This window comes from Bos indicus x Bos taurus, chromosome 27 (genome assembly GCF_003369695.1).
Source record: "Bos indicus x Bos taurus breed Angus x Brahman F1 hybrid chromosome 27, Bos_hybrid_MaternalHap_v2.0, whole genome shotgun sequence".
Taxonomy (NCBI): domain Eukaryota; kingdom Metazoa; phylum Chordata; class Mammalia; order Artiodactyla; family Bovidae; genus Bos; species Bos indicus x Bos taurus.
In genome coordinates this window covers 16,411,489-16,426,290 of record NC_040102.1, presented here as the reverse complement: position 1 = coordinate 16,426,290, position 14,802 = coordinate 16,411,489, and the positions used below count along the sequence as shown (strand labels likewise).

Genomic DNA, 14,802 nt, shown 5'->3' with positions numbered 1-14,802 from the left:
CCTGAAGATGGTATATCTACAGGTGGTATTTACCACTTAAAACGTAACTTCTGGTAATTGTAGTTTTCCTTGCTGTAGTTAGGAGCTTCATATGAAATATGGTGACTAAAATTCCCATAAAGTCCAGTAAATATGTTCTAGTTTTCTTTTCTCAGGGACACAGAAATTCTTCCATTTCAGTGCTTCAGGCATACTTCTGTAACTTAGTCTGAGTCATCCGCGGAGGATCTTGATAATATTGTAGTGAATTGCTGGCAGGGAGGGCTGATCAGAGTATCAGAGAGCAGTTCCAGGGCCTAGGCTGACCTGTCCAGGTGTGGGCGGTAAGGGAACAATCAGTAATGAGGCTTTGATTCCCAGTCTGGGGCTGAGTATAGGAAGATAGGAATCTGAGTGGGAGCAGAGAGGCAAGCACCAGCTGTAGAAGAACACGGAGATCAGAGCCAGGCTGACAAGGCACAGCGGGTAGATGCCTGTTTGCCGGTGAAACTCGGGATCCAACAGAACAGGTTTTGCTGCATCAAGGTCAGGAGCGGCAGGCGTCAGGTCCATGGATGGAAAGCGTTGCTGTGGTTATGCTGGGCGCATCCTCACAGAGGTGGGCGGTGGAGGGTTGTGACCTAGCGGTCGGTGCCCCGTTGGAACAACTGCCATCCTTGCCTTCCCGTCCTGCCGTCTTTGTTGAGGATGCTGACTGGTATTAAATCAAGGCACTTTGCTTTATCTGATATCTCAAGGTAACTTGCCAAATCCAATTTACAGGGTTTTTTTTTCTTATTTTGGAAACAGCCTCACTTTCATGTTTTCTTTCGGTGTCTCTAGAGCATCATGATTGCATACCCTGGGGCAGGCCGTTTGGGTTGAATGGGGGCTCTGCCTCTTAACACCTGTATGTGGGCAGGTACCCTCTGTGGGAAATGGGCACAGTGACTCCCTCCTCATAGAGCTCCTCTGAGGGCGAAACAAGATAACACTCCAGTGTCCCCTTCTCCAGGCTCTCAGGCCTGTGCCCCGTGAGTGCTCCCCGTGTGTTCCCTCTTGCCCATGAGCACCGGTTTGGGCTCTTGTGACGCCTCTTGGCACTGAGTCACCTTCCTGCCTCCATCCTCTATCCCAGTGATTCAGCCTGCCCTGCCTGCTGCCAGACTGTCGGCCCGACTGGAAGGATGGGAGGTGAATTTTCCCCGTTGGGCAGTTTAGAGCACACAGGCCATGAAGTTCTGTCTGGAGCACACAGGCCATGCAGTTCTCAGTTTGGGGCACACAGGCCACGCAGTTCTCAGTTTGGGGCACACAGGCCATGCAGTTCTCAGTTTGGGGCACACAGGCCATGCAGTTCTCAGTTTGGGGCACACAGGCCATGCAGTTCTCAGTTTGGGGCACACAGGCCATGCAGTTCTCCGCCGCTGCTGGGAGACAGGTCTGCTCCTGGACCCCCTTCTCCCTGCTCCTACTGTGTCACCCCTGGTCCAGGCCCTCCTCTGCAGTCTCTTAGAGACAGGATGTTCATTCCTCCCTTGCCTTCATGTCTGTGCCCAAGCTTTTCCTTCCACTCCGGTGTATTTCATCCGCCAGTCGAAAAGCTGTGCAAGCAGAGTCTGCCTCCTCCTCGAAAGCTTCCTGAATGGCCCAGACCATCTCTAGACTCCTGAAAACCTCCTTGGTAATATAGGAAACCTGTGTGTGCAAGGCACTGCCCAGTGAGGTTGAAAGCTTCAGCAGGCAGGGACGTCCACAGTTCCCTTACACCCTCCGTAAAGACAAGTGCTGAGTGTGAACGTGCCCAGAAAATATGTCAGTTGAATTGCTTTATCAATAAGAATTGTTCTTACTCCAGCTGTCCCTGTTTAGGTGGGATCAGGTGATCTTGAAGAAGGATTAAACTATTTCTGCCCAGCACTTGGTGAGAAAAATACATTTTAATGTATTTGTTGTTCAGTTGTTCAGTCGCTCAGTCATGTCCAACTCTTTGCAACCCTATGGACTGCAGTACGCCAGGCTTCCCTGTCCTTCACTGTCTCCTGGAGTTTGCTCAAGCTCATGTCCATTGAGTCGGTGATGCCATCCAACCATCTCATCCTCTTTTGTCCCCTTCTCCTCCTGCCCTCAGTCTTTCCCAGCATCAGGGTCTTTTAATGTATACTGGAAGTAAATATATAACAATTTAATTTATAGAAATTATAGCTATGACTTTTAGATCATCATTGACCTTCAGGTATCTATAGTTTTAAATGTTTACATACATAACTTTTACATAAAACTCTTCTGGGGTTTGGTGGATGCACTTAGTATTCACATAGTTTAATGTTACAGATTCACCACTGAGGTTTTGGTATTCTTAGAACAGAATGGTAGTATCATCTTCATGAAAAGGGCTCTGGTCCACATACTTGCTAACCTCTGTTAACCCCAAAGTGGTTAAACACCCTCATGTGGTCCAGGGACTTTGGCCTCTTGTGCCATTCAAACTACTGAGCTTTATTCCATATGAGCTAGTGAAGCTCTGGTTTCTTGTTTATAACTGAACTGCCTTTTGTAATCATAGTGATTTCTACTATCCCTTATCCACATGTGTCTTTTCAATCTAAAAGTTAATCTTCTTACTGTCAGGGTAAATTTTTTTTTTTTTAGTTTAGATTGGGACTCACTTTATACACATCTGTTCTTTTTTCCTTTAAGATTTTCATCCTATGCTGGCATACTTAAGAGAACTATCTCCAGTGTACTTAACATTGCTTTTAAGTGAGAAATGTCTGTACTATCTATGTGTAGTTTGTGATCAAAAAATATAAGGCTTTTAAAGCACATTCTTAATTTTCCTTCTTATTCACAATATCTTATGGGTAGAGATTTGGAGTTGGCAAGATTAGAGCAAGAACTTCAGATATTGTGACCTTTAAGTAGCATCCTCACCTCAGTAGCTTAACAGTTACAGGTGCAAATCTGATACAGGAAATCAATCTATGAAACTTGGTAAAGTAAATTTTTTATCTTTCCATGAGTAATCTAGAAATATCTCTTCTCTGGAGACCTAAGAGAAAGTAAGTATGCATTTCAGAAAGAAATGTGTGTTACATTTTTCTTTCAAAAATTAGTCTCAATAATTTAGAAAGGTCTTTATTATCTTACTCATATTAATACAGGTAGTATGTCAATGAAAAATTTAAAACGTTTTTTTATTCCAGATTTTGGTTGCCTTTATTTCTCATGTTTGAATTCTGTTTTGCTCAAAATTAGTTTTTTTCAGTGTGCATCTGATTTTTCCTGATTTTTTTTTAACATGAAAACATTGTAATTAGGAATATTGTTATGTGAGTCATTTTGTCATTGCAGGTATTCATCAAAGTAATAGACACAAATGACCATCGTCCTCAATTTTCTACATCAAAATATGAAGTTGTTATTCCTGAAGACACAGTGCCAGAAACAGAAATCTTGCAAATCAGTGCTGTGGATAAAGATGAAAAAAACAAACTCATCTACACTCTGCAGAGCAGTATCGATCCATTGAGTCTCAAGAAATTTCGTCTTGATCCTGCAACCGGCTCTCTCTATACGTCAGAAAAGCTTGATCATGAAGCCATTCACCAGCATATTCTCACAGTCATGGTAGGGCTTTCTGTTCATTGTTCTGCTACCATATGGTTCCTGGAGGGCTCCATGTGATTGAGAGTGATTTTTACCCGTAACAGGGTTGATAATATGCTGATTCTTTTAGGTACGAGATCAAGATGTCCCTGTAAAGCGCAACTTTGCAAGGATTGTTGTTAATGTCAGCGACACCAATGACCACGCCCCCTGGTTCACAAGCTCCTCCTACGAAGGGCGGGTTTATGAGTCGGCAGCTGTGGGCTCAGTTGTGTTGCAGGTTACAGCTCTGGACAAGGACAAAGGGAAAAATGCTGAAGTACTCTACTCCATCGAATCAGGTATTTTTGGAGCACTGCATAGGTTTATAACTTTGCACTTGTTATAAAGATATTTCTTCTAAAATTACTTCTAGATGTTGAAAGATTTCTGTATATCACTATGAAAACTGCTTAAACCAAAAGGAGAAAGAGGAAAAAAGTTGAACTTTTAACTCATTAGAAAGCAAAGATAGAGAGTCCTAACTACGTTTGGGTGATGTTCTCAAAGATTTCATAATGTTAGCATAATTCAAGGCTCTGAGAAGTCCTGCAGTGAAGAAAACTTTATTTGACCAATTTAGGATTTCCAAAATGATTTTAACCACACAGTCACGGTCCTCCACAGATACTCTTAGAATAAGGCTGGCCCAGTGATTTAACATTTTTCATTTAGTCAGAGAGTGTTTTCTCTGGGGCAGAGCAGGAAGCCCCATGATGGGAGTGCTGACTCCCGCAGTTCTCACTGGGTCACGTCCGATGAAGGGTACCATGCTGCTCCTACCCCTTCCAGGTTTCGCTTTTCTGCCGCTGTCACCCCATGCATCTTTCACAGCTGCATTTCACTCATGGAAGAGGGTGGTTGCAGTAGGTCCCTGGGTTGGGACAAGGACTTGAAGAAATGCTGACAAGGCTGGGGCCCTGCTGGAGTCGGGCAAGAGATAGCAAGGGTGGGAAGTCCAGCTGGAACTGTGGGCCTGGACAGCTCCGGGTGTGAATGGCAGCCCACTCCAGTATTGTTGCCTGGAGAATCCCATGGACAGAGGAGCCTGGGATCGCAAAGAGTCGGACACGACTGACTCAGCTTAGCACCCGGCAGGGCGCCAGAGGCCTGCTGCCGATTCCTGGAGCAGCAGAGTAGCGGCAGCAGAGTAGCATGCTGTTCTGTCTGTTTGCGGCTGCTCTTCAGTCGTCTGTGTCTTCATCTGGACTGTCATTTTATGTGCCAGGTGCCCTGCTAGGAGCATTCACGCTTGTGCTTGGCAGGTAGGGGCTTCCATCAGTCCACAGACGTATGTTCTTGTGAATGAGTTCTGCCCCTGATGAAGCCAGGATCTGCTCTAGAGCATGTGACTTATCCAGTCAGAAGTTACCTTGCTCCAGGACTTGCCTGACTCATGCCAAATACTATAAGTATTAGTATTAATATTAGCGCTTAAATATGGAGAAAGCAGCTTCCAATTTCCCATCTCTCTCTGCCATTAGTACAAGGCTCATACTCTCTTCCATTCTTTCCCTATGGTGATTTTAGGATATTGAGATCATCCCGTTAACCTGATTTTTTTTTAAAAATAAGTCCATACCTCTGCATATTTAGGAATTATATATCTTTCTAGGCATTAGAATTGATAGGGGTATAACTAACTCTAGATCACATAATCCAAATCTGAGCAAATGGAGAGCACTTTTTAAAAAACAGTGCTTAATCACTGTATTTTATGTGGTTAAGCGATTTTTATTTCTTAATATATTTGAAGTTTCATGTTTTTCCTGAAAATGACCAAATTTAGGCCATTTCTTTCAAATAAAACCTCATATACTGCCTGAGGTTGCAGTGTTGAAATGTAGTGTAGTGTAGTTGACTTGAATAAAGATGATTTTTCCACTGGTTCAGAAATTTATCCATTAAAAAAAGCAGCGCATTACATTTGTACATGCCTGAGCACTTCAATAAAATAATTTTCTCCTAGACAAACTGGCTGGGTTTGTGTAGGAGAAAATGCTAAATTTTCCCTTAGCTTTCACATAACTTTCAACAACTGGGTGTTTAAAATATGATTGTCGGTGCCTGACTGAAGGCATGAGAATTCTTTAAATGCCTGTAATGACTGATGGGATTAGTAATCTGGTATTCCAGGAATGGAACTGTGTCTCCACTCAAAAACCAGATAATACAGGGGGCCTATTCGGATATAAAACTTGGACTTAAGATAATTTCATAGATTTGGTAATGTAAAAATCATACTATTCCACTTGATTTTTAGGAAATGACTGCCACTAAAATGCAATAGAATTACGTGTCTGTAAATTTGTTGACACTATTAAATGGTCACACAGCCTTTGTTCAACAGTGTACTCATACTCACTTGCTCCTGACTTGTGTCATTTAATAAAGCTCAGAAGAGTAGCTATAAATTCTGGCCATAACATTGCCGGTTTAATTAGCAGCAATTTATTGAGCAAAAAGTTTGGTCTGATGACAAGTCTTTAGGGAAAATGGAAGTCCCTGAAGAATATTTTCAGAAACAGTTATGTGTTTAGAGACACATCTGTGCCATACTCTGAGCTATAGTATTTTATTTTTTTAAAGTAGATGATTGTGTCTTCAAAACTGTTGTAACCTCTGGAATTAGAAGACACTCAGTAAAAATATGTATTGACTAGAATTGGTTTTCTTCCCCAAACTTAGGTTAACCGTCATTGCAGTTGCCACTTTTACAGAGCTTGCTGTACTGTCAGGCAGTGGGCACCCACAGCGTGTCCTCCGTGGGTAGAGGCAGGTCCTAGCACAGCTCTCTGACATGCCTTTTGGGGTGTAGGTGTATATAATACAGTCACAGCTGACATGCACACATTTGCATGTTTGTCCGGATAACTGCCTTGTTCATATAGAAGGAACAAATTAAGACTTTAGAAATCAGCGATAATCTCCCCTAAAGTGAATGACCGAGGCCCCACCCTAGCACAGACTTTTGTCACTGCCCTGTCAATTTGTTCACAAATGCCATCTGTGTATTTCAGTAATGGGTGAATGTGGCTATTACTCAATCAGACAAAGACGCATTTTAGCCACTCAGCAGCCCTCGGGGTTTTTCCATGTAAATGTGACATTGCTTTCCCATCTACAAATCTGATGGTTTCTGCTGTAGTGTATATATGGGTAGGATCCATATATTAACTAACCAGCTGTGTTCCTGTTTAACCTTCTTGTTATCATTGACAAGCTCAGAACTGTCTTTATCAAAATAAAAATACTACACGTGGTAAAGAGTGTTTCTGAATTTCACATTGCTGATGAAAATTTTTATCACAGATTTCCAGTTAGTCCTTACATATTCCTTTTGTTAGTTCTTTTAAATAAGGTGCTACCTGTAATAAATGGTTGTTGGCAGTGATTGAAGTATAGTATCAGTGAGGAAAAGAAAACCAAATAGATATATATGCATGTTCAGTCACTCAGTTATGTGTGACTCTTTGCAACCCCGTGGGCTGCAGCCCACCAGGCTCCTCTGTCCATGGGATTTTCCAGGCAAGAATACTGGAGTGGGTTGCCATGCCCTCCTCCAGGGAATCTCCCCCACCCAGGGATCGAGCCCAAGTCTCCTGTATCTCCTGCATTGGCAGGCAGATTCTTTACCACTGTACCAGCTGGGAAACCGTAAATAGAAATGTAGTATTTAATGAACGTATTAATTTTTTCCAAGCTGCTGATCAACCTGTTTGGTGATTAATTTCTTTTCTTTCCATACATGTCTAAAAGTTGTTTCATTCAGCAAATATTTGTGGAGTGTCTCCTAAGTATCAGGTGTTCTTCTAGGCAGAGGTGATAAAACAACGAATAAGACAAGCCCTGCTGAAGTGGAGCCGACATTCCAGGGGGGGAACAGATAAGAACCAAGTGGCAGTATGACGTGCTGTAGAAAAGGGCCAGGGTAGCGGGACAGACCAGCCGTGATGAGTGGGACAGTCAGGGACGCCTCACTGTCGAGTTCTCCAAGAAGGAGGCATTTGGGCAGAGCCTGAGAGAGCGAACGAATGAAGAATAGCTTGGGGGGAAGGCTTTTCCAGGAGAGGACACCCCCCAAACCCACTGAGGATGTGTTTACCTGATTGAAGAGCCTCTCGGTGCAGATAGAATCCATTCACTCCTCCAAGTAAGGCCTTGAGTATTTGAAGCTTTCACTGTACAAAATAAGAGAAATGCATATAGATGGATGAATATAAAATATATTTTATCAGTACAGACACAGGAGAGTAAAGGGCGGGGATGCAGACGGTTGTCCAAGGTTTTCACGGTCCCCGTCTCAGGCCAGGCAGCCACTCAGACACAGCTGTGGACGCAGGAAGACGCACAGGTAGCTGAGAAAGGGCCTCGAAATTCCGATGAGTGCCTGAAACACAGCGAGAGAGGATCCGGGGTCACTGGCTCTCGTAAATACAGACAGGCCGGAAATTAGTGTCTGCAAGGCCTGGCAGAGGCAGTGTGACACCGTTCGCAGGCCAGGCTTCAGCTCAGCACCTCGTGGCCTGGAGTCGTTTCAGGCCAAAGTCCTGCTGCAGGTCAGGACACGGCCCCGGGGCCTGGACACGGAGCCAGGCAGACGTAATGAAAACCAGACTGGGTCTGGCCTCAGGAAGAACTATCACGGATTTTTGGAAAATGTGTTGAAGGAAGGAAATGAAGGCCGTTGAGGAAGTGTTTACTAGTAATGATGTGAGGAAGGGAGTGCTGCCTTGGGAGCCCCTGGTTGGCAAGTCACTCCGGGTATTTCTGCTCCGTGAATGGGCCAGACTTGATGGCAAACTGAGAGGAAAGCAAGAGTTTGAGAAAGCAGTTAAGTGGCAAGTCAGCCTTGTTTTGCGTCAGTTTAAGAATTCGTTTGGGGAAAATAAGTTCAATTCTATGACTCAAATAAATGATTCTGGATTCTTTGTTTAGAAAACAGGAAAGGGACGAAGGGTTTGTGGATGGATCGAATCTGAGGACCCTCACACTGCCATGATCTACCCAAAAAGATAGTAAACTGTGTAACTGTAGTAAACTGGCTTCCTCGGATAGGTTTCAGTCAGTGATGCAAAACCACGGAATATCGTGGAGTTGTACTGTTATACGTGTAGCTGTTGTAGATAATGTAGCTGTAAAAAGTCTAAAGAAAGCAAGTAAAACTATCTTAGGATTTTCAGTGTTAGCATTATTGACATTTTTGGATCAAAAAATGCTTTGTTGTGAGGCTGTCCTGTGTGTTGTAGGGTGTTTAGCAGCATCCCTGGTCTCTCCCCGTTGGATGGTAGGAGCACCCTCTCTCCAGAAGTGGTGGTCACCTAAAATATGTCCGACTGGACGTCCCTCTGGGTGAAATCGCCTCTGAGTTGAGAAACACTCACCTAGAAATTAAATTGACCTGAAAAAAATTCAGGGAATATTATTGAAATCTTCAAAACCTGCAAAGTGGGGCAGATTACATACAGGCTTCTTCATCAGTTCCCAAATGTTTAAAATGCGGACTAACTCTATTGAAGTTTGTTGAATTTAATTGAAGTCTTCCCTTTCATATAAGATTCTGGAGAATTTGCAAGCAATGAATACATTCCAAAGGGGGTTTGAGGGACTCTCGGAAATGATTAACTTCACTGCTTTATGAAGGAGAATCAGCTTTTCCCACAACACATTCCTGGTTCAACCAGAGAGAGTTTTAGCTTTAGTTGCAGAGTGATACAGGTTCTGTTTTTTGGGGGGTTTTTTTGATAATTTATAGACAAAACTTGGAAAAGTTTGCCTTAGTTTCGGTGGATAAAAATAAAACGCATTGAGAAATGAGACAAGTTGAATGAAACCAGTTCCCTTCGAATGTTGGTCAGTCCTTGTATTTTTCTCTCAACATGCTTCTCTCCGTCTCCTCCCAGGAAACATTGGAAATTCTTTTACGATCGACCCCATCTTGGGCTCCATAAAAACTGCCAGAGAATTAGATCGAAGTAACCAAGTGGCATATGACTTAATGGTGAAAGCTACAGATAGAGGCGACCCACCAATGAGTGAAATCACCTCTGTGCGGGTCTTTGTGACCATTGCTGACAACGCCTCTCCCAAGTTTACATCAAAAGAATATTCTGTTGAAATTAGTGAAACTGTTGGCATTGGAAGTTTCGTCGGAATGGTTACAGCCCACAGCCAGTCATCAGTGGTGTATGAAATAAAGGATGGAAATGTAGCTGATGCCTTTGATATTAATCCACACTCTGGAAGTATCATCACTCAGAAAGCTTTGGATTTTGAAACCTTGCCCATCTATACGTTGACAATACAAGGAACTAACATGGCTGGTTTGTCTACAAATACAACTGTTTTGGTGCACTTGCTGGATGAAAATGACAACTTGCCAGTTTTTGTGCAAGCAGAGTATACAGGGCTCATTAGTGAATCAGCTTCGATTAACAGCGTGGTCCTAACAGACAGGAATGTCCCATTAGTTATTCGAGCCACTGATGCTGATAGAGAATCAAATGCCTTGCTTGTTTATCACATTGTTGAACCATCTGTACACAAATACTTTACCATTGATTCTAGCACGGGTGCTATTCATACAGTCCTAAGTTTGGACTATGAAGAAACAAGCACTTTTCACTTTACTGTGCAAGTTCATGACATGGGAACCCCACGTTTGTTCGCTGAATACGCAGCCAATGTGACTATACACGTCATTGACATTAACGACTGCCCTCCCGTGTTCTCCACATCATTATACGAAGCATCTCTTTTGCTGCCAACCTACAGAGGGGTCAAGGTCGTCGCGGTGAATGCCACTGATGCCGATTCAAGTGCGTTCTCACAGTTAATGTACTCCATCACCGAAGGCAACATTGGGGAGAAGTTCCTGATGGACCGCAAGACTGGAACCATAACTGTGCAGAACACGACTCAGCTGAGGAGCCGCTACGAGCTAACCGTCAGAGCGTCCGATGGCAGATTTGCAAGCTTCGCGGCCATCAAAATTAATGTGAAAGAAAGCAAGGAGAGCCAGCTGAAATTTACGCAGGATTTCTACTCTGCCATAGTGAAAGAGAATTCCACCGAAGCCAGAACACTAGCTGTCATAACTGCCCTTGGGAATCCAATCAATGAGCCCCTGTTTTACCACATCCTCAACCCAGATCCCAGGTTCAGAATCAGCCGCACATCCGGAGTTCTGTCGACCACCGGCATACCGTTCGATCGTGAGCAGCAGGAGGCCTTTGACGTGGTGGTGGAAGTCACGCGGGAGCGGAAGCCTCCAGCCGTGGCCCACGTCATCGTGAAGGTCGTCATCGAGGACCAGAACGATAATGCCCCGGTGTTTGTCAACCTCCCTTACTACGCCCTGGTGAAAGTGGATGCTGCCGTGGGCCAGGTTATCCGCCACGTGACTGCCGTCGACAGGGACAGCGGCCGAAACGGGGAGGTTCATTACTCCCTCAAGGAGCGCCACGAACACTTCCAGATTGGATCCTCTGGGGAGATCTCACTGAAAAAGCCGTTTGAACCCGACACCTTGAATAAGGAGTATCTCATCACAGTGGTCGCCAGAGATGGAGGAGATCCAGCTTTCTCCGCCGAGGTCATCGTCCCCATCACCGTGATGAACAAAGCCATGCCCGTGTTCGAAAAGCCTTTCTACAGTGCCGAGATCCCAGAGAATGCACAGCTGCACAGCCCCGTTGTCCACGTACAAGCCAACAGTCCGGAGGGTCTGAAAGTGCACTACAGCATCACCGAGGGCGATCCTTTCAGCCAGTTCACTGTTAACTTCAACACCGGAGTTATCAGTGTCGTGGCGCCCCTGGACTTCGAGTCCCACCCGGCATATAAACTGAGCATACGAGCCACGGACTCCTTGACCGGCGCTCACGCCGAGGTCTTTGTGGACATAATCGTGGAGGACATCAATGACAACCCTCCCGTGTTTGCCCAGCAGTCTTATGCCACCACCCTGTCCGAGGCATCTGTAATTGGGACGTCTGTGGTGCAAGTCAGAGCAACAGATGCCGACTCGGAACCAAACAGAGGGATTTCCTACCACATGGTGGGGAATCACAGCAAGAGCCATGATCATTTTCACGTAGACAGCGGCACTGGCCTCATCTCGCTGGTCAGGACTCTGGACTATGAGCAGTTCCGGCAGCACCAGATTTCCGTGAGGGCTGTTGATGGCGGCATGCCCCCTCTGAGCAGCGACGTGGTCGTCACGGTGGACGTCACCGACCTCAACGATCACCCTCCCCTCTTTGACCAGCAGCTTTATGAAGCCAGAATCAGTGAACACGCCGCCCACGGACATTTTGTGACCTGTGTAAGGGCCTATGATGCAGACAGTTCAGATGCAGACAAGTTGGAATATTCCATTCTGTCTGGCAATGACCATAAGAATTTTGTCATCGACGGCAAGACAGGGATCATCACACTCTCCAACCTGCGCCGGCACGCCTTGAAGCCATCCTACAGCCTCCAGGTGTCTGCGTCGGATGGAGTTTTTAGGAGTTCTGCTCAGGTTCACGTGACTGTGATTGGAGGCAATTTGCACAGTCCTTTGTTTCTTCAGAATGAGTATGAAGTGGAGCTCGCTGAAAACGCTCCCCTGCATACTCTGGTGACCGAGGTCAAAGCATCCGATGGGGATTCGGGTATTTATGGTCATGTTACCTACCACATTGTCAATGACTTTGCCAAAGACCGGTTTTACACAAACGAGCGGGGGCAGATCTTTACTTTAGAAAAGCTTGATCGAGAAACCCCAGCAGAGAAAGTAATCCCCATTCGTTTCATGGCCAAGGACGCTGGAGGCAAGGTTGCCTTCTGCACCATTAATGTCATCCTCACAGACGACAATGACAATGCCCCACAGTTTCGAGCAACCAAGTTTGAGGTGAACATCGGGTCCAGTGCTCCCAAAGGGACGTCAGTCATCAAAGTCCTCGCCAGTGATGCCGACGAGGGCTCCAACGCCGACATCACCTATGCCATTGAAGCAGATTCTGAAAGCGTTAAAGAGAATTTGGAAATCAACAGAGCGTCCGGCGTAATTACTACAAAGGAAAGTTTAATTGGCTTGGAGAACGAGGTCTTCACTTTCTTCGTCAGAGCTGTGGACAACGGGTCCCCACAAAGAGAATCGGTTGTTCCCGTCTATGTGAAAGTGCTCCCACCAGAAATGCGACTTCCCAGGTTTTCAGAGCCGTTTTACACCTATACAGTTTCTGAAGACGTGCCCATCGGAACCGAAATAGACCTCATTCGAGCAGAACACAGCGGGACTGTCATTTACAGCCTGGTCAAAGGGAATACCCCCGAAAGCAACAGAGATGAGTTCTTTGTGATCGACAGGCAGAGCGGGAGGCTGAAACTGGAGAAGAGTCTTGACCACGAGACCACGAAGTGGTTCCAGTTCTCCGTGCTTGCCAGGTGCACTCACGGTGACTACGAGCTGGTGGCTTCTGTCGACGTTAGCATCCAGGTGAAGGACACCAACGATAACAGCCCTGTCTTGGAGTCTAGTCCATACGAGGCCTTTATTGTTGAAAACCTGCCGGCAGGGAGCAGAGTCATTCAGATCAGGGCATCTGACCTGGATTCAGGAAGCAACGGCCAGGTCATGTATAATCTAGATCAGTCACAAAGCGTGGACGTCATTGAATCCTTTGCCGTTAACATGGAAACGGGCTGGATCACCACGTTGAGGGAACTGGACCATGAAAAGAGAGACAGCTACCAGATCAAGGTGGTTGCGTCAGATCACGGTGAGAAGGTTCAGCTCTCCTCCACAGCCATTGTGGATGTTACGGTCACTGATGTCAACGACAGCCCCCCTCGGTTCACGGCCGAGATCTACAAAGGGACCGTGAGTGAAGATGACCCTCCTGGGGGCGTGATTGCCATCGTGAGCACTACAGATGCTGATTCTGAGGAGATCAACAGACAAGTTACATACTACATAACAGGTAACACATGTAAAAGGTTTAATTTCAAATCAAGTGGTATCAGAAGCATGGATTCTGAGATACATTCTTTTATGGCAGTTGAGAGTTAAAGATCAATTGTAGTATATTTAAAATAAGTAGAAAGTAACAATCTCTTAAGCTGTATTTCAAGTTCTTTGCCTGAGCAAGGCCAGTCCTTGTTTCATTAGTCAGATTTTGATTTTTATGATTCATTCTGTCAAACTTTATACGTAGTATATAAAAAAGATATTACAATTTAAAAAATACAGTTGCAGTGTAGGCGGAAGTGTTGCTGATGGTCTTTAAATTCTGTTTGGCTTCGTGCTGTGTTCAGATACACATTTTAGTGCTACTTGCTTTGTTTTTTGGTTTTGTTGAGGCTTGGGGGAGCTTAGTAAACGGGAAAGCTAATAAAACACATATAAATGGAATTATTTTTTAAAAACTTTTAAGTTATATATCTTTTATACAATTTGTTTTTCCTATTACTTATTCCTTTTTTTTTTGAATTTCGACAAATTGGCTGTCATCTCCTTCCTTTGATTTCATAGGCGGGGATCCTTTGGGGCAGTTTGCTATTGAAAATATACAGAATGAATGGAAGGTCTATGTGAAGAAACCTCTAGATAGAGAGGAAAGGGACAGTTACCTTCTGACCATCACAGCAACCGACGGGACCTTCTCATCCAAAGCTATAGTTGAAGTCAAAGTCCTCGATGCAAACGACAACACTCCCGTTTGTGAAAAGGTAGGCTACTCCTGTCTGTAAGTTCATGTATTATGAATTCAGATTTCTTTCTTAAACCTTTCAGTCGGACAGTCACATGGTGCTACTGCACGTGGAGTAATTGAGATGTCTTCCACGTTGTAAGTTCTTAGTGTTTAAGTCGAGATGGGGTTGATGGAGCCAGAGTTGGAGTAGTTTCAGAAGTACTTTTGGGGTATGTTTAAAAAGCTTGAAAACATCATTCAAAAATACTGTGAATTATGGACAGGATTACAGTTGTGTGTTAACTCGAAACATGCTCTGTTACATTTTCCTGAAGGGATTCCCTTCATCTGGGGGTGAGGTTATAGAGGAGGGGATATTAGGCCAGGAGTTCTTGATACACAGCTCTCTTCTGCTCCAGCAGACTGTATTTAGAGCCCTTGCTTTTGCACACACTGGAGGAACCCAGAGGTGCAGGGTGTGGCTTCTGCCCCC

The 14,802-nt window shown here is 44.8% G+C and overlaps 1 protein-coding gene across 7 annotated transcripts in view; it reads left to right on the top strand.

The window, feature by feature from the left end:
• The window catches only part of FAT1 (FAT atypical cadherin 1), a 125,663-nt gene that overhangs the window by 86,131 nt on the left and 24,730 nt on the right, over nt 1-14,802 (top strand). For all 7 annotated transcript variants that reach the window (XR_003509038.1, XM_027529946.1, XM_027529943.1 and 4 more), the window contains exons 8-11: nt 3,334-3,609; nt 3,719-3,929; nt 9,531-13,598; nt 14,150-14,346. Coding sequence is in view for 6 of the 7 variants with exons in the window: in XM_027529946.1 (XP_027385747.1) it covers nt 3,334-3,609; nt 3,719-3,929; nt 9,531-13,598; nt 14,150-14,346 (4,752 nt within the window). In the remaining variant the exon portion in view is untranslated. The remainder of the gene's footprint in view (nt 1-3,333; nt 3,610-3,718; nt 3,930-9,530; nt 13,599-14,149; nt 14,347-14,802) is intronic.